This window comes from Macrobrachium rosenbergii, chromosome 56 (genome assembly GCF_040412425.1).
Source record: "Macrobrachium rosenbergii isolate ZJJX-2024 chromosome 56, ASM4041242v1, whole genome shotgun sequence".
NCBI lineage: Eukaryota > Metazoa > Arthropoda > Malacostraca > Decapoda > Palaemonidae > Macrobrachium > Macrobrachium rosenbergii.
This window is the reverse complement of record NC_089796.1, coordinates 11789722-11814566: the sequence shown is the minus strand read 5'-3', so window position 1 is coordinate 11814566 and position 24845 is coordinate 11789722. Positions and strand designations below refer to the sequence as shown.

The 24845-nt window shown below is 35.9% G+C and overlaps 2 protein-coding genes across 5 annotated transcripts in view; one reads left to right on the top strand and one right to left on the bottom strand.

Annotated features, from left to right (window-relative positions):
• MAPk-Ak2 (MAP kinase-activated protein kinase 2) overlaps positions 1 to 24845 on the top strand; it is a 363081-nt gene that overhangs the window by 291209 nt on the left and 47027 nt on the right. The gene's annotated exons all lie outside the window — the stretch shown is intronic.
• Positions 11840 to 23862, bottom strand: Alg1 (ALG1, chitobiosyldiphosphodolichol beta-mannosyltransferase). Of its 4 annotated transcripts, XM_067100590.1 has the most exons (4): positions 23526 to 23674; positions 22020 to 22603; positions 14292 to 14399; positions 11840 to 13393 (listed from the first exon to the last, which is right to left on the bottom strand). In XM_067100590.1, the coding sequence occupies exon 4, from the start codon at positions 13367 to 13369 to the stop codon at positions 12017 to 12019; it is 1353 nt and encodes a 450-aa protein (XP_066956691.1). In that variant the 5' UTR covers positions 13370 to 13393; positions 14292 to 14399; positions 22020 to 22603; positions 23526 to 23674; the 3' UTR covers positions 11840 to 12016. The 4 variants fall into 4 exon arrangements, with proteins under 4 accessions (XP_066956691.1, XP_066956693.1, XP_066956692.1 ...); XM_067100592.1 differs by lacking the exon at positions 22020 to 22603 and having other exon boundaries at positions 23526 to 23862; XM_067100591.1 differs by lacking the exon at positions 23526 to 23674 and having other exon boundaries at positions 22073 to 22603.

Below are 24845 nucleotides of genomic sequence, written 5' to 3'. Positions count from 1 at the left end.
CACCTTATCAGTATTCTTCCATTCTCCTCCTTCAGCATCCACGCTTCACTTGGCTTTTTTATGTTTTTTTTATATTTTCCTTTTCATTTATCTGTTGTAGAAAGTATGACGTTAAAATATGCATAAAAGAAATAATCCTTATTTTTAACCCATTATCATAACAGATTTTTTTTTATTTGGTACTAATTTTCTCTCTATTCCTATTGTCTCCGTTTACGTATTTTCTGAGCCTTATCCCTTTCAGAAAGTATGATGATAACAAGATATTATTGGAAGTAAAGATATCATGTTCCACTTAACACAGGTGCAATTAATACAGTGGAGATAGTTTCACTGTTTTAAACAGTATGACGTTGAAAACAAATTGAACTTTATGTTTCATCTCTGTCTTCTCCCCCCCCCTTTTTTGGGGGGGTCACATTTCCTTTCATTGTGTCTATGCTTTAGGGATTGAAACTGACTTCATATCTCATTCTTTTGGTGTCAAATCCACATTCATGACAGAAATTTATCCAGTATGGTAATCAATAATCTTTTTAGTTTTCTGTAAAAGAAAACAATTGAGATGGCTATTTGTCTGTCCGTCCGCACTTTTTTCTGTCCGCCCTCGGACCTTAAAAACTACTGAGGCTAGAGGGCTGCAAATTGGTATGTTGATCATCCACCCTCCAATCGTCAAACATACCAAATTGCAGCCTTCTAGCCTCAGTAGTTTTTATTTTGTTTAACGTTAAGGTTAGTTATGATCGTGCGTCTGGCAACGCTACAGGACAGGCCACCATCGGGCCGTGGCTGCAAGTTTCATGGGCTGCGGCTCATACAGCATTATATGCTGTATAGAAAACTCGATTGCACCGAAGAAACTCTAATTAAAAGCGTAGATCAAAACAAAGGCAGCATGATTTTTTTTATCTTAAAGACCACCGGAAAGCTTTACTCTCTTTGCTGTTTTCTTTATCTTTCTATAGAACTGTATAGAGAGCTTTATTTTTCCCCTGTTTTCTTTATATTTCTATAGATCTATATAGAAAGCTTTACTCTTTCACCCCGTTTTCTTTATCATTTCTTGGATCTATACGGAAAGCTTCGCTGTTTTACCTCGTTTTCTTCATCTTTCTAGAGATCTATATAGGAAACTGTTTTTCCCGTTTTCTTTATCATTCTTTAGATCTGTATAGAAACCTTAACTCTTTCACCCCGTTTTCTTTATCTTCCTGTATATCCATATAAGAGAACAGGTATAGAAAACCGAAGTAAAGACAAAAATAACACCATTTTTCCCTCGCCCTCGAAACACAAGACATACTGAAGAAGACCATAGAGACGGTGTTATCCTTATCCGTCCTTTCTCTCTCATCCCACGTCTTTCGAACGTTGCGTCACCTCCTTCCTCCCTTCCTTCCTTCCTTCCTCCTGGAGGACTTCTCTTCCTCCTCCTCCTCCTCCTCCTCCTCCTCCTCCTCCTCCTTTCAAGGAATAAAGCGCCTATTCCTCGACGCAGCGGAAATGTTTCGGGGAGTCAAGCTGCGAAATTAATATAAAATTCATGGCGTGTAACTCCAACCAGAATGAAGATTAACGTGATTACGGCGATCTCCGAGGTGCGCTCCATTGTTGTCAATGATATCGGAAAATTGAGATGTGCTTCGCCGAATCCCTTATACACCAGGGGAAAAATGGGGAGAGAGAGAGAGAGAGAGAGAGAGAGAGAGAGAGGAGAGAGAGAGAGGGCATTATGGTGAAAGATAATGGAACGCTTTTCTTCTTCTTCTTTGCGTGAATAGCAATAAGAGAGGTAGAGAGAATGGTTGACGATGATGGAAGTATATGAATAACCAAGTGCTAATACATTTGAAGTAATTTAAGAGAGAGAGAGAGAGAGAAGAGAGGACATTATGGTGGAAGATAATGAAACTCTTTTCTTCTGCTTCTTCTTTACGTGAATAACAAGAAGAAAGGTAGAGAGAAAAGAATGATTATGATGATGATGAAGGAAATATGTGAATAATGAAGTGTTATTACATTTGGAGTAATTGAAGAGAGAGAGAGAGAGAGAGAGAGAGAGAGAGCATTATGGTGATGAAAGATAATGAAGCGCTTTTCTTCTTCTTCTTCTTTTTTGAGTGAATAACATAAAAAGGAGAGGAAGAAAGAAAAGGATGATGATGAGAGAAATATATGAATAACAAAATGTTATTACAATTGGAGTACTTCAGAGAGAGAGAGAGAGAGAGAGAGAGAGAGAGAGAGAGAGAGAGACAGACAGACAGAGACAGAGAGAGAGGAGGGCATTATGGTGAAAGATAACGAAACGCTTTTATTTTTCTTCTTGCTATGAATAAATATAAAAAGTACAGGAAACTGAGAGAAAGGTTGATGATGATGGAAATATATAAATAATCAAGTCCTAATACATCTGAAGTAATTTAAAAGGGAGAGAGAGAGAGAGAGAGAGAGAGAGCATTTGGTGACGAAGAGTAAAGGAACGATTTTCTTCTTCATTGCGTGAATAATATAAAAAAGGAAAGGTAGAGAGAAAAGGATGATGATGATGGTGATGATGAAGGAAATATGTGAATATATTCAAAGCCTGAAAAGTATTTTTGAAAGAAGAGAGAATCTAATATCTCGGAGAGCACAATCAAACCTCTTCTGTCTAAAGATATTCATTAACCCAAACTGGAATGGAGTGGAACATAACATTTAGGCCAAGTGCTGAAACTACGAGGTCATTCAGCGCTGAAAGGGAAATTGCTAGTAAAAAGGTTTCAAAGGTGTAACGGGAGAAAACCTCGCAGTTGCACTATAAAACAGTTGTTAGGATAGGGTGGAGAGGAGTAAGTTTTAAGAAAGTATGAATGGAGTTACAGTAATATGAATGAAAGGGCAGAGAAATTAGGAACTGTTAGAAAGTGTCATTACATACATAAACCTCGTTCACAGATTTGATACCAGCATCTACTGAACTGTTCAGAGGTGGGTCTTAACACAAATCTAACAACTTTAAAAAAAGAAAAAAAACGTTGAAGGAAAGATGCTTTTCGGATGCAGGCATGCAATTGATAAGAAAAATTCTTGGATAATCTTTTTCCAAGTTTATGACATTAATTGAAAGCAGAATGCTTTCGCAAAATCATTTATGAACCAGATTTCAGTGTGCTGTAAACCAAAGACAGCGGTTATCTCTTTTGGAAAGGAAGAAAAAGCATCTCAAAATTAATATTATGTAGTTTTGCTTGAAAGCATTAATAATGCAACTAAATGTCAACTGCGTTACTTTATTAATGCTTTTTTCATGCTGTAAAGTGCATGAGAAATCGCTGGAATAAGACCACCTTAAATTAACAACAACAGCACAGAACATTTTACATCTTTCTTTGAAGATTATACTGTAAAATCAATAGCTATATAGGATATGTTTGCTTAAGATGTATTTTAGACAACTATATAGAATGTAAAGCCAACTGATGTTTGACCTATTACGCCGCTTTTAAAACTGTTCTATGTTATGTTAAGTAAAAGAGTTAACGGAGTTCTCGAGGTTGTTCGTGTTAAACTGGCGTCACAATATTGCAGGTCAGTGATGTTGTATGACACGTGGGAATGTCAGGCAAACTTCACACGCATGATGTTACTCCCGAGTGCTAGATCACTTACTTACAAAGGATGAAGGTAATTAGCTCAAATGCACTACTACTGCTATTGCTGTCATTATTTATTTGTTTCTTTTACTCTCTCACTCACACGCACACACACATATACACAGACACACACCACACATGTAAACACAAGCACGCAGAAATTTCTTTCTGTGAAACACGTACTCATGTGTTCACTATAGATTATATATATATATATATATATATATATATATATATATATATATATATATATATATATATATATATATATATATATATATATATATATATACATACATACAGTAATACAGTATATATATATATATATATATATATATATATATATATATATATATATATATATATATATATATACATATGTGTGTGTGTGTGTACAGAGAGAGAGAGAGAGGAGAGAGAGTAATCTTCACTAATGTTCATATAGTTAAATACGTGCAATTTCTTATGATAAATCAGTGAAAACCAAACATTTATTAGGGCATGCGAGCGTCCACCGCGTTACATTAATAAGGTCACAGCGGCGTTGTGGCAGAGTAACCACAACAGCATACTTGCGCAACAGCACCTGGTCATTACCTATCCACCTACCTCAGGTATTGCATTATGAATAGCCCTGATGACCTCTTTAACTTCTCTGTTTCCAAATATTTTTGGAAACGCTTTCCATCGAAATCCTTTGAAGTCCAAAAGGAAACGAATGAAGTAATTCTCATTCATGCGTGGGATTACAACCTTCTTTTGAGTGATTGCTGAAGCTATCACACAACGGGGCTTTTCTATTAGTCCTCATTTGGTGTCTCAGACAGACACCGTTTTATTTATGGGTTATATTTTATGGTTTTTGTCGAGTGACATTTATATTTTAGGCTATAACTGCCTTTACAAAGCTGTCAGGAAGGAATATAGAGTTTAGGCCAAAGGCCAAGCCCGGGGACCAATGAGGTCAAGCAGCGCTGAGAGGGAAATTGACAGTAAGAAGGTTTGAAAGGTGTAACAGGAGGAAAACCTCGCAGTTGCACTAGGAAACAATTGTTAGGAGCGGGTGGAAAGTAAGATGGAAGAAAGAGAATATGAACGTAGGCACAGTAAAAGGAATGAAAAGGATTGCAGCTAGGGGCCGAAGGGAAGCTGCAAAGCATTGCTTTCAGTGCACCATCACAACACAAAGCTATCAGAATTTCCTGAAATGTCTCAGGTTTACGCATCTTTTTTTAGTTTTGGGGGCAATTTACTGAATATTGTTCGTGCCATGGGTTCAAAAGACCTCCTTCCAGTACCGCTATTGTATTTGGCTTCAGAAATATATCCATTCATTCTAGAGGGGTGGGGTCTCTTGAATATTTCAGTTTCCTTTTTTCGTGATATACTTTCAAATCGTATATTTTATATTAGCTCTTGTTTTAATAGATTCAATGACCCTAAAATGGTGGGATTTATTCATTTTAGTTTGGCTGCCTTATCAGTTAAGCTTTTTAACCTTTTCATTATCATTTGATAGAGTCTGATAAATTGATCTGTTCTTGTTAGTGCATTGTTATATACAAAAGCCATCAAAAAGAATTTTTAAACTTCATACATAATAATATGTATAGATATATCTTAACACAAATATTGGATCTGTGGAACTCGTCCCTTTTCTAAAACCAGCTTGTTCATCTCCGGGCATTTTATCAATTTCTTTTCTCCAGCCTCTATATAGTTTCTGCATTCAGTCAGGTCACTTTTTTGTAGCTTTGCTCTGGTTACCAATACCGTATAATCAGGCTTTGTTTCCTCGTTTCATATTCTGCAAAACAGCCTCGTTAGCTAGTATATGAGTTGTCATTTCAGTTTCAGCCAAAATCATTTCTACGTAGATCCCAACATAACCTAGTGTTTTCCATCTCTTAAGTTTGTAAATTATTTGGTTCCACTTCAAAAATTTCTTTATTACTGATTTCACTTGAAAAACTGTGAATTCATTCATGAGCATGTTCAGGTCTCCCTCAGTTCCTGGTAAATCAGTCAGATTATCCCCCCTTATATCTCTTATTCATGACCTCACTAAAATGTTCCGCCCAGCATTGCCTCTTCTGATGTTATTATTGAACCATCCCTCCTTTTGACAAGTAATTACCTCTTTCTCTTTCTGTTCATGGATAATTCATTAATAATTCTGTGGGCCACCGTAACACATATATGTCCATATTTTTAATGTTTTACTTATTTATTATCATTATTTTTATCATATAAATAACATTTTGACCCCCGGTGCTCTTTAAACTTCCCTGACTCTGATAATCTTGTTTACGAAGGTTATCAATTATCCTAAACGATGTTGCTCTAAAACCACTTTTCCAAAAAAGAGTTTGTTTCTCTCCCAGTTTGTTTGCTTCTTTACATCAATGACTTTCTAAATTCTTCACTCATAAACTCTTTTACCATTATTCCAGGCAAGTGTCTTCCTTATAATGCCTACCATGCACCTTGTGCAATCACCGTGGTATTAAAGGTTCGTGGCCTACCCAGTTGCTTTGCTTTCTGTCTTCCACTTTTCGTCCATTTTCTTTGATCGCTTCCCACTTACATGTCAGACTGCAATAATTTGACTTTGCTCCAGTTTTCACCTCATTTGAAAACAAATCCTTTGGCTATTCCCTATGAGACAACTGTTGAACTGTGATGCATTGGTCTTTTTCACCTGTGTAATAAATGAATATAAACTACTTTACAGAAAAATTTGTTTATATTCCATATAAAAAATGCATATTTCTTTGAGACATGCTGGACTTAGATTCTAGCTTATATTTTACTGACCCAAGCAAGTCAAAATTTTCTTTCCAATAGTTACATAGTATACAGTAGCGATGATACCACCTAGAAGTGGACTGGAATATAAAATTTAGAGCAACGTCCAAGCGCTGGGACCTATGAGGTCATTCAGCACTGAAAGGGAAGTTTAGAGTAAAAAGGTTTCAAAGGTGTAACAGGAGGAAAACCTTGTATTTGCGCCATGAAACAAACAATTGTTAGGAGAGGGTGGAAAGTAAGATGGAAGAAAGAGAATAGGAATGGAGGTACAGTAAAAGGAATGAAAGGGGTTGCAGCTAGCCAAAGGGATGATGCAAATAACCTTAAGTAATGCCTACAGTGCACCACATGAGGTGCACTGACAGCACTATTTCCTTTCAGGGGACACCATCTGCGAAAACGAGAACTGCGTCCTTGAAAACCGAAAGTTACCTGACCCAAAGCATGCATCTGTGTCCCCAAGACTATGTCCAAATGGCCAACCCTTTCTTTACCATTAAGTACTTTTTACCAAAAACACATCGAACAACTCTTGAAGCGCAGTTAGAAATTCCTTAAGGCTCATTCCAGTGTTGATTTATATTCTTTGATACCTTGGAGCAATCAGTATCCCATTCATTCATTTATTTTTTTTTTACATATGTAAAACAGTCGTCTTAGCCTCGTTTGAAAGGGAGTTTATTTCCCACAAACTGTTGCTTATACATATGGATACACATGTTCTTTTCTATAGACTGTAGATTTCTACAGTGTATTGTTAGGTGTTAGGTCCCATACTCAAGGTGACTGGTATACATGATACTTTCTCTGTTGCATTATTAATTTTTATATTTAACATTTTTACCATTGATTTTAATTCTAGTTTCCTTTTCACATTCAGGCATTATCTTCTGTAGAAGCTCATTAAATCAAGTAAATGCCATCCCGGTTTGTCTTGTGATATCTATAATAAGGGTGACTCTTGAAAGTCCTTAGAATGGCTTCATCAAATGAAGTCATTCGGATATCTGAATACTCTACTAAAGCAGTTCACAGCCTGTAATTCATAATACAGTACAGTACTGTAATTATCTTTGCACAGGCCAAGCAATGCATTCTGTCCATCATTTAACTCTAGTCCAGCCACCTTACAAGATCATGAATAGGTGATCTTAATACAAAACTTTGACAGTAGACTTGTTTATGCATAATTAGCAAAGAAGAGTGTCATGACCAAATCCATAAAAAAAGCAGGATTTTATTCTTAATCAGGACTCTGCAACGTTAAATGGTAGAAGCTGTCAGTCATAATACTGGTCAGTGTCTCACTCACTCCTCTTTGCAAGAAAGATTCAGCAGTTAATTATGCATTATGCATAAGATTTCTGAAATCATTGTCTCTAGGCACCTAAAAAAAAATAAAAGAAAGCCCGAAGTCTGCCTCAGGAACATCTAACCTGTGAGTAATATTATCGTTCACTTGACATGTACAAGAGATATGACCCTGTAACCAAGAAAAAGTAGTGGACTGTCCCACAAACGACACCACATGCATTTTCCAAGAGTATTCACCAGTGCTGTTAATGCACTTCAGAGCTTCTTAACCTTACCAGAATCAAGAAAGTTTCAATATAGTGAACAAATCCATGAAAGTGTGTGTAGACTTTTTATCCATTTTCTTTAGTATTTTCTTACCAGGCTGCCAAGTTTCACCTTTAAATCCAAGAACCTTGTTAGGCTATTCAGTAACAACAGTAGTAGGTGCCACCATACAGCTCCTTGAACCCATGGTGATTGCCTGGATATCAAGGTCTTGGTCATGAAGGGATTTTGCAAAATTTATTAGCAGACTGACCTGTGCAGTGAGAGTACTCTATGAACCATTATTCCATTATCTCCACATAAATTTCCTTGTTAAGAACAGCCCCAATACTATTTGTATTGCTATACATGAAAAAAGGTCATATTAACAGAATACAGACTTATCTAGTAAGCTTGAAGGTTCTATTAGTCAGGAAAACAAAATTACTGACTTGCTTAGTCACTATAGTGCAAGCCCAGATTTTGTGAATTTCATATTGAGAAAACACTAATGTATGGACATTGATGATATACACACACATATTTTCACAGTGAATTGTCCAGAAAACTTTTGCCAGCTCCTCAAGAGTAATAGACTATCTTCCATGAACATGAGGAAGAACCTTTAAAAGCATCCTCATTGGGAGGAAAAAACCAAATCCCTCATTTGCTGCTCAAGACATCACCCGAACTAGAATGTGAGTGAGTTTCATCTCATTCATCAAGTATATGTCATATTTATGCCAAATGAAAGATTCCTAATACAGTATTTCAAAGGCAACTTTTCTAGAGAGGATAAGGCTTCAGTGCCCTACAAAAGAGGCTTTGGTTGGCTTTTGGACTTGGAATTTCTCCAATGTCTATATGGATAATGCTGAGCTCCACAGCCTTCAGATGGGGCATTGCTAACTGGGCAGTCTTTTGAAATCTAAAGGGGTCCTTAGTTTACAGTATGTTCATGCAAAAAAGACAGGAGAGGGGCCTACAGTACAGGTTGATAGAAAGATCCTCACTAATTATCTGAGCTCCAGATGACAGGAAGAGTAACATAAACTTGATGCAAAGGCAAAGTGTTTTTTGTGGGGTGGCCTATAGGCAGTGCTAAAGGTTCTTTGCAGCAAGTTTTTAGCCACTCTGATATACAGTATGCCTTTTACTGTTCATACATTCATTTAGTCGTATTCTCACCTGACTGTTCAATTTCTTTTAGTTGTTTTGCTCCAGTTTTCCCTAATTATTCATGAATTTATAAATGGAACTTAATAATGGTTAACCGTACTAAACTACACAATAACAACAACAGACGTGGGTCCTGTAGAGGGTTTCTTTGACAAGATTAATACAGGCAGTTCTTGGGTTACGACGGGCTTGGCTTATGATGTTTCGAGCTTGTGACGCTCTTCAAATATTATTTCCCAGGTTACAAGGCATGTTCTGGGTTTACGATGCTGACAACACCGATCCAACAGAAGAAACATGGCTCTCAAAAGGGCAGAATGGTCAAAATTTGGAGGCTTTTTTTTTTTTTTATGAAAAACTCAATAAAAATGCAGTTTACGTCATTCACAAGACACCCAAATGATTAAAGTGAGGTTTTCTTACGATTTTCAATGAAATTTCGGGTTACAACAATTTCAGCTTATGAAGCGGCGTCAGAATGGAAACCCCATTGTAAACAGGGGACTGCCTACTATCTTTTTCTTACCATCTTTTCTTCCTCCTTAGTGTCTGGGCTGTAGTTACAAAATTTTACTCATCTCCGTCTCTCAGTATAAATTCATAAGCATATACTGCAAATAGTTTTGGAAGCATCACCTTAGTTGTTACAACACAACAAGATTGGTGGGAAAAATGTACTACAGTGATAGAAAAAAGAATAAGATATTGTACCTTCTCTACTGTTGCATGGACAGCTTATTTTTCAACAGTTGATGAATGATTATTGTATTACAGAAAAATGTAAGAATGAGAATAATTAAAAAAGGAGGCTGAATAATAATTACAAACATTAAAGGCACAAGCATTATTATGATTATTGTTGTAAAATACTTTAACCACTTTACCAAGTGAAATTGTTATTCAATGCTTTATAGTATTTATCCTTTCCTGAGGGGCAAAAATTAGAACATAAAATGTTTAATTTGGATACCAAGGGGGAAGAGACCACAGGGAGTGAATGAAAGCAAGGGACAAAGAGCAAATGAAATAAAATCAAATAAAAGCACATACAGCAAAATGATATTTGAATAGCAAAGGAAAAACTATTGCATTACAGCATATCATTATTGATCTCACTATTCTTCAACAAACAAAATCACAGCTTCAGATACACAAGAGGTAACATTCATCCTTGGAGATCTTTCCTTATATATAAACATACAATGTTTTGTCTGTGCTTTTCTCTTAAATCTCACCCTTACTTCTCAGTTGGACCCTAAAACAAATTGGAAAGTTTTTCTGTATCCAAAAATACAAAATCTTTTTTTCTTTATTTTGGCTTTGAAGAGGATTATAAAGACATAATCATTGTACATATGTAATTATTCTGGCTGCAATGAGGATAGCAAAGATGTTTCTTTATTAGTCCTGATTTATCTTGATGTTGAGGGAGATGGTTCAACTCAAATGTGAAATGGACAGCAGACGGCAACTACCAATCTTGATTATGTATGAGCAATACTGCTTCACCGAGCCCTTCATTCATTTATTCATGATATCATTTCCCTTGTATTTCTTTTTCTACATTTATATAGGTATAGTACTTCATTCACATACCAACATTATATTTACCCTTCCTTCTCGTCTTTGACTGTTGACAGCCCAATTTAACAATGTACAAAGGAAGTTCAATGCTACCATGCTGAAAGATTGGCTGGTATCCATAAGGTTTTTGTAGTGATTATACAATTACAGTAATCATTCTGCCATTGTATGAAAGTGACTTCTAAATGAGAACTTTGCTGTGAAATTTGTGAAAAGGATGTTTATAAAATAATGTCATGACATGTGTTGTATATGAAATTAAGTTCAGGCACAATGTAATGTGTAAGTATTAACTTTTGTAGAACAAACAGTCCTGAATATTTTTCTTTGTCCTTTGCTCCTATTGTCTGAATGAGGAGCAGATATTTCAGAAATCTTGAGGATTTTGGCAAAACAACATGTTTTCTGTTAGTCACTTCAACATTTTAGTGATACTTATTGCATTGATGCCAGAAAAGTAATTCATTGCCATGGCGTTAGGGGAGCAGTGCACACACCTAGTTTTTATGCTCTCACAAACCTGTAAAATTATTATTATTATTATTATTATTATTATTATTATTATTATTATTATTATTATTATTATTATTATTATTATTATACTTGAGAGGTGGAAAGTGGGACAAGACTGAGTTTAAGAAATTGGAGAGCTAGGTAGGTACAGATCAAACCATAAGACAAAAGCAAGGTAGCTGTGGCTGAAGGGACAATGAACATTTAATACTACTAAGAGTGTGGCATGTGAGGCACACTATAAGCAGTGATCCCCTGATTGGCCAAGAGAATGATACTGTGCATAACCCCCAAAACTTATACTGTGATTCAAATGAACTTTTGACCATTTTAAAAGAAGATGGATATGTAGAATACAGAGGTTACCTTTTATAGTATACTGTGCAGGATTGACTGTAAACGACAGCAAAGGTTTTCAGTGGTTTCCCTTTGTCCCCTGGCTGCACAGTTTTTTTGCCTTTTACGCTTCATTTACTTTAGCCTCATTCTACCTAGCTGTCTCAACTTCTTATACCAGTACTGTCAAATTTTAACAAAAAGAAACAATACTATGCATGACAAAATTTTATTATAAAAAAAATAAGAGACCAATAGACTATATTCAGTGTACTGATTTTCTCAAACTCTCGATTCCAAATAGTACTAAAATATGGCAAAAAATATACATCAAGGTGAGCATTACGTCTTACATAAAAATATATATTGTCTCAAAAATATATGAAGATATATTACTGTATTGTCAAACTTTTCTTGTCAATAATTTCATCTTTAAATAATGGCAAAGCGTTGCATGTCCAACAAGGATGCCACTTTAATTTACGGAATTCTTCAAGACTTTTATAGAAGTCATAGTACGTCTCCTTTATTTCGGTTTCCTTGGGGAACCCTCGGAACCAGTCTTGCAATAAGTTTGCCAGTTCTTCTTTTGTTTTGAATATTAAACCATTCTCATTGTGATGTACTAATTCAGGAAGGGCTTGATACTCTATTGCTGCAACGGGGATGCCACACCCAAACATATCTACCACTTTCATGGGTAAATCAAGGCCAGAGGAAGAATAATGGAGGCACACACCAAGGTCAGCAGATGCAAGAAGCTTAGGGTAATCTTCAGCTGACATCCAAGGGGTGATAACTTCTACATGCACCCAGTGTTGTTCAGCAATGAGGGATGTGTAATAAGCTTTCATGGGTCCTTTTCCTGTCACAGCAACTATAAGAGGTGGATAGTGTTCAGGAAATTCTGTGCGCACTCTTTCATAATCTTCTAAGGCGTGGAACAGGATGGAAAAATCCTCATCTTCTGTCCAACTGGTAGAGGATATCAGCAAGGCTGGACGATCCTCACACTCAGCAACTCTGCCATCTGCATACCTTTCAGTAAACACATTCTTGTCTGGAGAGGAGCTAGAAAAGCAATTGTATGTACCTGAAAGTTTCATCAAGAATTCATGTTTCTCTTCAGTTGTCAAAGGGGAGAATCTAGCAGCTGGACGGTCATATAGGACGGTGACTTTTTTTATTCCCCAATTTTGTTCCAGGTCTACTTTCATGGCCTTTGTAACACACAAACCACCATGAGCAAGCTTGCCAAATATCCTTTCAGTCCACCTATATACTGATACTAAGGGATGATTGGGTCTTAATGAGAGAGTTAAAATAGTGTATCCATAATTATGCCAGTCAACATAAAACTTTGTCCTTGTGATGAAGCAGTACAACCAGCAAACAGGCATCGCAGGAACCCCGGGGGGGTTCTGCAGTAAGAGCTTTTCACTACAGGGGCATGTAGCAAGGGTAAAGAAAAGCACAACAGCTTGCCATAGCACCTTCAATATATAGGCTAAAAGTTTTGGAAACACGGACAGGAACTCAGGAGCAGGTCTCATGTACGTTAATGTGATATGTTCATCACTCAAGATTTCTATTTGAGGTTTTGTCCCAGAAAAGCCTATGAGGTTTACTTCAAATCCTTCTTGTGAGAGTGAAAGTGCATGGTAGTTCATTCGAGGTGAACGACCAAGGTCTCCTAATACAACGACAGTGACATGCTCTCGCTCCTCAGTAGCTTCGTTGTCCATGGCTGAGGGAGTTAATTTGCACACCTGTAATGTTACATCAATGATCAGATGAAAACCAGTAAAACAGAATATGATACTGTGAAGTAAAATGACTTGTAACACACGATACAGTATTGTTGCCCTTAATTAACTCGCCATCAATTCTAAAATCACACAGTAAGACAAAAATCAAATGAAGTTCTTGTTAAAAATAATAGAAACTTTTTAAAATAATAATTTACATATGAATGATGTTTTTACCACATATTGAAACTAGGTCCAGTGATCCTCGCAGATGTAAAATCAATGCCAAACCTGGCAAAAACATATTAAAGCCAATAACCTCTTAAGAGCAACAGAAGTAATTCATAAGAAAGAAAAGTAGTTTGTAAGGACACATGGTAATCCTCTTAGTCTAGTATGTGAAAATATTAAAAGCCTAAGTTAAGAGAGACAAAATTTGGTAATTTTAAAGAATTTGCTACAAAATGAAGTTACTTATCAGAGCATAAAATACTGTATACAGCATATACACTTCAGTACTTTTGGAAATAACACTTGTTGGAAAATGGTAAAAATAGGCTTATGAGACATGATTTACGAGTTTTGCCTCAAGACTATATACAGTTAATAATTTGTGAAGAAAGCAACTCTACATAAAATAGGTCAACAATAGTAAAGAAGCTTGCTTTTTGAAAGGCAAGCTTGGGAGGGACTAAATTCAAAGAAAAAGAAGCATAAATACTAATGTGGATAAATACAGGTAGAATGTTTTTGAGGACTGTCTGTTGTCACTGCTGTTTTAAAAAGGAAAAGATGATATTGTAAAGATATACTTCTTAAAGAAAAATTATGATGCTGAGAAAAGGCAAAGAATAATTGTTCTTGGGAACAATGAGGCTGGGAAATTATGAAAATATTCAAACAAATCTGCTGCACTTACTTGGGGTCAGATGCTCAGTCTCATAAACCTCCAGCTCACATATTAACTACTAGTGAAAGCATCTGCTACACTGGCATAGTCATTGGTTCGTACTGGTGCAACTTGTACCTGCAAAATAATAATACTGATGCATCAAACCGCCCTCTTTTCACATAATATAGTTAAAAGACAATACACTTGCTGCACAGCAAAATGTAATACATACAGTCTTCCATTAAAATTATATGAGCATGATGAGTATCACAATAACAATCTATATATTTTCATAATATGCATACTTTTATTATGAAGTGTTGAAAGATCATGAACGTGCCTAGCATGCTTCCATAAAATGTCCATGTGTAAATAAAAGGAATTAACAGCAATATGTCAAAATATAAATATAATAAAAAATGATAACTACATTAGAAAATAAAATAAAAAGCTGAAAGTGAATATGCAAAGAAAAGTGTACCCTCAAGTAAAACACCTCAATATCTAAACTGTGGGAGAGGCTAGATGACTCATTAGCCACAACAGTGGTTCATATATTCCACAAAACAAAACTGAAAGGGGCCAACAACTACTGCAACTTAAGGGTTTGGATAATGTCCACAATTACTGCCTTAAAACACTGTCCACCACATCTGCTCACTGAACTCTTTCCTGTCTCATTTATACAAGAACCTATGACTACTTGCATCCACAATATAATTAAGTGTACAGTGATTCAAAGCTTGACTTTTTCTCACTTTGATGATAGGTTGACCTGTCCTTTTGTACTAAGGAACCAAAATTCTTTTCTGCTACCAGATTCACCTGACCAAGATCATTTTTCTGCTGATAAATTAACCTATGCAGTAAGAAATCAATTTCTAAAACTTTTATCACTAATCTTTATTCATAAATGTTAGTCAATATTACCAAAACTTTTATGCTAAAGAAATGAGACTAAAGGACAGTACTGCATTTTTAATTTAGAAAAAGATAAACTGATGAACCTGAACTCCTCCATAACACAAGTGAAGAAGTTGATGACAGTCAGTCAAAACTCTCCAAACCTCCTGATATGATGTTCGTAGCATCACTCTCTAGGTTTCTGATCATTCTAGAATTCTGAGTGGGGAATATCTCACTGCTGTCAATAACATCCAACCTAAAACTCTGTACAGTACACCAACATTCACTGATGTTACCTCTAGTGATAATGCATAAATATTCTCTGCCAGTTTTAATCTTTCTGCTAATCCTAAGTCAATTGTTGTCCCATTTCCAGGCCAAAGGCCAAGCACTGGGACCTATGAGGTCATCCAGCCCTGAAATGAAAATTGACAGTAAGGATGTCTGAAAGGTGTAACAGGAGGAAAATCTCACAGTTGCACTATGTAATAACTGTTAGGAGAGGGTGGAAAGTCAGATGGAAGAAAGAGAATATGAACAGGGGTACAGTAAAAGGAATGAAAGAGGTTGCAGCTACAGGCCAAAGGGACGCTTCAAAGCCTTAAGTATTGCCTACAGTGCACCAAGTGAGGTGCACTAACAGCACTACCTTCCTAGGGGAAGTAGATGTTGAAAGATTGTTTCAGTTACCCAAAAAATTAACACAACGCATTTGAGCCACTGAATTAGTCACTGGTTTTGAAAACAACTCAAGACCAAAACAAAACTGTTAGCTTCAACTGCAGTGGTAAATATTTCACTCATACTCAGATAATTTCCACTAATACAGTCATCATCGTCCACTTTGAAAGGGGACCAATAATCCAGTACAGTATACTGTTTAGCCAGGGCTACCCACATCACTATTCACTTGTAAAGTGAAAGATAAGGCATTCTGTCCAACTGAAACTTTCCTGTTGTATTAAAGCCCAGCACTGCAATATGGTCATCAAAGAGCAAATACTGAAAGCCTTTTATTTGGATGCAAAGCATACATTAACTTGTGCACTCACATTACTGCACTTTAACACAGTTTGTATAAAAATCAATTTGTTCAAATTAAAATTAAAATTTTCTAGACAATGAGATTTAAACTTTAAAAATTCAGTTTTCTTGACAAAAGTTGTTTTTACATGAAAAATCTATGAGCACTCTATTCTAAAGTGTCCTGCAACACAATTTCTCTGTAAAATAACTAATGATTATGTTATCAAGCAAAAGTACCATAATCTTATCAGTACTACTGATTACATTTATGTAATCATATTCCCTTTTTTTTCTCTTTTACCAATAACGGCATTCCTGTTTCATATCCATACATTAGACAACACTGTTGATCATTTATTACTCATATTTTAAAAGCCTTTGGACAATTATAACAAAAATGAACATACAGTGCTGGTATTATTGAACAAGATGAACCAGCGTACACATATAATCCAGTTTACAAACACTGTTATTTCAATTAAGAATACAGGTATTTACAAAACAACATAAGTACTGCACACCTCCATTAACTGTAGATTCTTAAAAGGCAAATAGAAAAAAACTCCTTTCAACAATACTGAACATTTCACTCAAAATCTTCACTTGCTGCAAGTGTAGTTCCAAACTACAAAAATTCTAGAGGCTTTGGAGTAAAATAACCTAACATTTTAACAGCTCCATATAGTATTATCTGACTGTTGGAATATTATTCTCAAATATGAGGTGCTTCATATGTTGGCCCCAGTCTTGAAAGTACTGTATGTAAGGCAATTTACCGTATATGACCAGTGATCTTGTCACCAAGTCTTTTTTTTTTTTTTTTATTGCAAGGAAACCCTCTGCCTCTTATCTATATGTGATATTTTGGTCACTATTCCTTTGAGATCCAGGGAAGAGTTCCTCCTAACATCATGCAGCATCGTAACAAGTACCATACCGTCTTTTCATTATTTACCCAGGAAATCAGTAATCCTCAGATTTAATAGTTCAAAGACTGTTCTTCCCTCCACTACCAAGCATTTTTTTGCATCTTCTTCCTGATCCTGGTTTTCTTGTCGTTAAGGAACAGATCTATCAATCCCTTCAAGGTTGAGCCCAAGCATTCTTCCTTCCCCTTTCTTCTTTACTTTCTTGGGGCTTGGCTTCATAAGGGCGCATCGGATTACCTGTCCTATTAGCCATTGCATTGAAAAAATTCTACAATTTGGAAGCACCAGACAGCATAAAAAGTTCACTCACTCTTGCAACCTCTAGTGGCTCTTGGATCTCATTGGTGTCCATTACCACTCATCAAACCCCTTGGTCTTCTGCAAAGGTTAACAGGATTCCTTGATAGGTTAGCTAGCTTTGTCTGTGGTTTTTGACCTGATTAAATGATTTAAGAGTACAATACTGTACATCATCTTTTCTAAATTGTCATGAATACATCACTGGGTGACTTGATAATTGGCTGATGGTTATCTGTCCAAAAATTGAGTCCGAGAGTGACAAGGCTGATAACCCTATTAAGAAAAATAAAGTTATATGCTGGAGGAGGGGGACAGTGCCATCCAGCCAGATAACCCATTGCCATATATTTTACCAAAAGTTGAGAGGGTCAGAGAGGGACACAGCATCCTCCTCCCCACAGGATCATGTAACCTATGTTTAGTTACATTTTGATGTGACTGTAAATACCATTTCCACATTTCATCTACTCATTTCTCATTTTGTTTAGTTTAAATATTGATAACTTGTTTAATGATTGGTTTTCTCCTTGTCTGGACCATTTGTTGCAACTAGAGATACCTATGTATAGTTGCACATGTGCAGTATTGCAAAGCTTGTCTAGGATACAGTAGTCTTAGGATTTAGGTAATATTGTTTATCCTTTCATGTGTTACTAGACCTAGTGAACACATGTAGTGGCAGTGCTGTATATTGCTTCCATTCCAGTCTTTGTATTTATCACTGTTTCTTCATCCCTGAAGCTAAGAAATTACATAGCAATCTGGTGTCACGAATGGCAGTTTTAAACAATGGAGTTCATTCTAAAAGCTGCTGAAATATAGTTTTTCTGATAGCTTCTATTAAGCCTGACAAAGTTAATACTCATTGCTATTTTTGTTGTAAATACTTTGTTAATCCACTATAACATATAACAGAGATGGGGAACCCCTTGTGAGATGCCATACATTTATTTAGAGGTATTGTTAACTACATAAGACCCACCATCATAAGACAGGATAGAATAAAATCTGTGGAGCATCACTATATTGTGATCAAAATAATGAGTAAAAAAGCCACAATAATATAATTGATAAATTGTATATTTTAAGATACAAAAATATACAAAAAAGGAGATAAAAACAAGGGAGCTTTCGAACGTTTGCACAACAGTCTCATCTTAAAATATACAATTTATCAATCATATTATTGTGGCTTTTTTACTCATTATAGAATAAAATAGTTAGGTTACTGTATTTGGCTGTTTTTCACTAATTTTTGTTCCTTCATTCACCCAAAGACCCTGGTTTCCCACTAAAGCATTCACTATCATGAGTTATAGGGCACATTTCTGATGAAAATTTATATAAAATTTGTCAGAATCACTTAGAAAACAATCATAAATGCCATACTTCAACATTTTTAGAATTGTCTGATTAATTGTAAATATTTGCCAAAAATTTTACCTATGTCAGCTAACCTACAACACAGTTAGGCTAGCTTTGGGAGCTGGTGAGTGTTAAAGCAATCACCCCAACTCATATATTACCACAGCTGATTACAGAGATCAACCTTTTTGTTAAAAGAAACACTAGCCTAGGCTAGGTTAAGCTAATTTGCAATAGGGCCTATAAATCATAACTTCAAAACAAAGAGGTTGGGACATGATTGCCTAAGGTTAAACTAAGCTGTGATACTTTAATGCCTTGCCTACACCATATTTCATGTGAGAAATGGTTGAACGATGGTTATTTTGGATTTCATCATTATGGATTATAGGAAGCAACTGAATAATGAATTATGTATTTACCCATACAAACATGAAGGTTTGCATCATTTTATAAGCCTAATGTTCTTGTTTTGAAGATGTTCCATTTCTAGTTTTTGGACTCTGAGATGACAGGTGATTGTGGAACATGCAATATTTGAGAGCTAGGTGCTTATGGGAGTTTTTTTTTATTTTTCTGAGAAGTAACACGCTAACAAACACACTGAAAACTTCAGAAATTCTTATGCTAAAGTACCAGGATGGTTTCACACTTCAGTCAGTTTCCACAACAATTTCTTCACTTTAATAATGGCTGCCTTGACTATAAGAAATATTCAAGATCTTAAATTAAATGTTTTTGAGGATGTAAAACGACTCACGATCCAATTTCAAGCAAGGGAATCCCTTCCTATCCTCTATAAGACAAACCTTGCCTGAAAAAATCAGTTACTGTGGTTGTAATAGGACAAGAGGAAATGTGTGCCTATGTAACTCCCAACCTCAAGGAAAGTAGTATGCTACATGCAATAGCCAAGGGAAGGAAGGGTGTGGCTCCCTTGACAGTTATGACCTGGTGTTCAAGGTGAGGTCAAGATGAATATGCTTTTCAGTTTCTTAAAGATGTATTATTATTATTTATTATTATTATTATTATTATTATTATTATTATTATTATTATTATTATTCAGAAGATGAACTCTATTCATAAGGAACAAGATCTATTAGGGCCCATTGACTTGAAATTCAAGCTGAGAATATGGTGCTCATTAGAAGTAAGAGAGGGTAAAGGGAAATATATATAGAAAAAAAGAGATCTCACTTAAAAAAAATATAAATTAACAAATAAACTTACGGTGGTCTAGGTCTTGTTGGGTGGGAGGGTGGGGGCCAAAGGGGCTGAAGCCTCCATCCTCATGTAAGTAAGAACCCAGTGCCCTTGGTTAGGTTAGGTTGGGGAAGGTTAGGATAAGATTTGTTACTACCTCCCACTTTACATTTTCATGCTTTATATGGTTTTTGATGATTGTTACTGTTGATATACATGAACTATACTTTTTTCAATTGATTATGTAATTTGTGTATTTCATATCTTTCTGACTGGTGCACTGCACTCATTTTTTGCTTTCCTCCACCAATATCCTCATCATAGCCAACTTGTTGGACATAAGGGGAAGGGGAAAATGCACGCAGATCTGGAATGCCTCAATAATAACACTAATTAAAACAAAAAATTTAAACCACGCTTTTATTTCAAAATGCACTAAAAAGTAGAAAATAATACTTTCTGTGATCCACAATATTAATGGTTACTTACGCGTAAACATAAAAGCGTGGGGTGCATACTTTTCTAACTTCCATACAATTCTATACAGACATATTGAAATTGAGAAGTTTCCGAAAGCAAGATTTCACAGGCAGACATGTGATTAAATCTGCTTTGTACCTAGTGATGATGTACGTTGTCTGGACCTGAAGAGGTCTGTGAAAGCAATGAAGGCAGTAAAGTGATTGTTATCAAAGACTTGCATGTAATTTGTTCCATACCTGGGCTTCCTCAAGAACCACTAAGAGTGGTATATACACGCTACTTGCTAAGTAAATTGCTTGACAATTCACAATATATACATTGCATCAATAATAAAGTTATATTTTCAATAATAATACACGTCTGTACAGAATTGTATGCAAGTCTGGGTAAGTTAACATGATTTTACATTTAGGCATAAGTAAGCACAAACATTGTGCATACCAGAGAGTTTTTTGAGGAAAGCAAATTAAAGAATGCAATATTAAGCAAATAGGCACCCAACGCTTTTATGTTTAGGTGTAAGTAACCATTAATATAGTGGATCACACTATATTTATACTTTTTAGTACATTTTAAAATGAAAGCGTGGTTTTAAAATTTTTTTTTTAATTAGTTATATTTGTGATTTTTTAGTGTTTGACAGTTGAATAAGTACTGCTTGCATCACTGAGTGATTGAACCAATTGCAGAGCCCCATCCTCGCTAGTTTGCACGGTCGTTACAAAAGTGTACTAATCTACGGTCGTGACACATCATGTTTCACGCCTATGAAAACATAATCCCTAGGCTAGGTGTTTCTGCATGCTACACTACGATAAAATTGCAGTAGTATGTACTTTATTTAATTTTATTCTTTTATTTTTTGGTAACACTTCATTGTCACTGACTTTGAACAGTACACCAAATCAGGGCGAAATCGGTTTGGTAGAATTGGGTAAAGAATTGGTTGCAAGTTTTGACCCAAACAGACAAACAATCATACAAAAAAAGTCAAGTTAAATAAAAGTGTAAAAAATGGTCAGAAATAAATAAAAGGTGCAATAACCTCTCGGGAAAATATGAGGTTCGTGTATCTGGTTAAGTTGCCAATACACGATACGAATTTGTAACCTACATTTCTGAAAGAGCTCTTCATCAAATTACGACTTACAAGGTAAGACAACACCGGCACTCTCCCCCTCCAAAGCCTAGCTAATAAAGCAAAATTGCAACCAGTAGACACCCCTAGGTTACGTGGTATTATTTTACATTGGCAACTTATAAAATTATACCAGAATTCTAGCATCAAAGTACTGTATGAAAGTGGACATAGGCTACACTACGATCCAAGCTTAGCCTAGAATTAGACATTTTTGCCATAACCTAAGGCAATGTTGTACGCAAATGAAGGTGGAATTAGCCAGACGACATTTAACAACAACGATGCAAAGTCGTAGGCCTTATAAATGTCACCTAAATTAACCGTTCCGACTTACGCACGAAGCTTCAGATTTTACAGAACACTTAAGCTTTACTACAATATGCAGGCAAGAGTACTTACAACGGAAAATGACAAGCATAATCAAAATTAGCGACGTAAGTGGGTCTCCTGACCTGGAAAGGAAGTTGACAGGTCCTGGCTTCTTCTGCTCCTTCAATTCTGAAGTTTGGTATTTGACCGTATTTCAGAGGCAATGTTTACACTGAGTTGACAGTTGAATGACAGATGGGGTATTCAGTATGAAACATCTACCGAAAAATATAACTTATCTTATACTTTTCTCAATTTTATTTTAAACGCCAGTAATTCAAAATTTATGATACAATTTTAGAAATATTTTGATGTTGCTTCATGGTTACTTCACGTAAGATTTAAAGATTACGTAACATGGGTGAAATCGCGCATTAAGGAACAACGCTGTCGTGTTGCTGGGTTCTGTGCTGATAGAACACTCGGAAACGTGATACTGCTGACGCACGTTTAGCAATGGTTGCGTCTTTAATTACAGTGGGTTTCGGTTCTCTTGCATGATGCCGTCATACCCCAGTGCATGATTAGACCACAGACATGGCCACTGCTAGCAAGCCATTCGAAGCTTTCGTATGTCCTTGGTGTCCATAAATGTAATAGGAAGGAATTGACAACTGTGTGAGAGAAGCAATTAATTACTAATTTATGCATGTTGCAAATCAAGTATTTTTGGAAACTGCGAGCCTTGAAATTTAATATAATTGCACCTCGTCTCATTAGGAATCGAATGTATTATAAAGGTGCATCAGAAAGCGACCTCGAATAGCTTAATCAATATGCATAAAAAATCAGTAGCTATATTTAAACCATGAGCGTGTCAGATCAACTTTGAAACAGGCTTAAAGATGGCTTGACTTTTCCTTTTTTCAGCAGAAGAGTTAAACTAGAATAATCTAATGCAGTACACGCTTTATTACACATTGTTATAAAAAAAACATGACTATGAATAAAAAAAAAATAAACGAAGTTAATTTGGTGATTGTAAAAGACTGGAAATGTTAATTATTTCACTCCATTACTATTATTTGAATATTCATATTGAAGAAACAAAAGTGGCCATTCATTTCCCAAGTGAGCTGCCACAAAATATAAGACCCAAATATAAAGTAAAATCTGAGGCCAGAAACGTAACAATAAACTATGAAAATGATAAATCAGAAAACACCTGAACATATTCATAAATGAGCTGGTATGGGAGGGGAATAAATAAAACCTGATAAAAGTTGCATAAGTTCCATGAAATGACATCACATAGGAGGAGGGAGGTAATCAATTGGAATTCAGTGATTGACGAGTGAGACTGCCCAGATGGAAATGGGTGGGGCAAGTTTAAAGGTGTGTGAGGGGTACAGAAAGGGAGCCATCGTATATATCAGTGAAGAGGGAAGTACGAGAATAGGGGATGAATGTTGGGAGGACCTAAGGGAACAGGTACAAGACACTCCAGAGTTTATCTAGGCCTAATGCATTCCCTAGGGTGCCCCAGGCATTAACTGATGGATGTATGGGTAGATGGACAGGGTCTCTCAAACTTACGAACATCAGCATCCATAAGGCTGCAAGAAAGTGTGTTCCGCGGTTGCTTTATGAAGACCTGCAGGATTTCGGAAGCCCTTGCCTGCCATTGTGCTCCTGCTCCAGTCTGATTGTCAGCAGCTTCCCTGCACCTTGATCTCTGAGACAACATTCGCCCATGATTTTTATTTATCCCGATAGTGGTTAATACGATGTGATCCATCGTCGCATATATCCTGTTAGCTGTACTGGGTGGGGTCGGTCTTAAGCCAATTAGACAAATAGTTCCTAATTGGGCCTAGCTCGAGCCCAGAGGCCCGCGCTAGGGGCATCTACTCTAGTTTTCTCAGGTGCACACAACGTTACGTTACAGCATACACCTTACACCACATTACAGGTTTTAAAGAGAACATTAGCAATGATGATTTTGTTTTGAAGTCTTGAAAGGTCAGTAGTGTAAATTTATGTTGTTTATATTTTAATTTTTTTATTTATTTTTTGCGTACTTGAAATAGATAGCCTATGTTATTTAACTGTGAAATAGCGTAAAGAATTGACTGAAAATGTTTAAAATTTTATTTTAACAATATCATGGGTTGAAATTACTATTATACAGCTTTATGCACATGCACATTATTGAAGCTCAAAAATCGAAGTTTTACCTACATAGACCTAGGTCATTAGGACCTGCAAACACTTCTGACAGTAATAAAGTGATATCTGTTGAAATCTTTATGACAGAATGGGTCGGACATTACGTACAGTATGCTTTGCTGTTTTTATCCGCTCGGTGGTAGAGGCGATTTATAATATTTTCTTTATATTTTCTATAAAGAAATATTGTGGTTCCTGTAAATATGATTACAAGATTTGCATTTATAATGTTTTTTATAAATAAAATGAAATTAGTATTTTTATAAATAATTTCAAAGCCACTAAAACTGTGTTTTTCAAAGTTGTACACATTTTGTTTGTTTACTTGTAAGCTAGCGTGAACGCAGTTCTATATGTATGTAACTTAAATCGATTAGGTTCTTTAACTCACGAACGTTTAAAGCGCGAATTTTTAGATTTCTTTGAAAGAAAACTATTGTGACGGTTTGTCTATCCGTCCGCACTTTTTCTGTCTGCACTTTTTCTGTCTGCACTTTTTCTGTCCGCCCTCAGATCTTAAAAACTACTGAGGCAAGAGGGCTGCCACCCTCCAATCATCATACATACCAAATTGCAACCCTCTAGCCTCAGTAATTTTTATTTTATTTAAGGTTAAAGTTAGCCATAATCGTACTTCTGGCACCGCCATAGGTACCAACAACACAGGCCACCACCGGACCGTGGCTG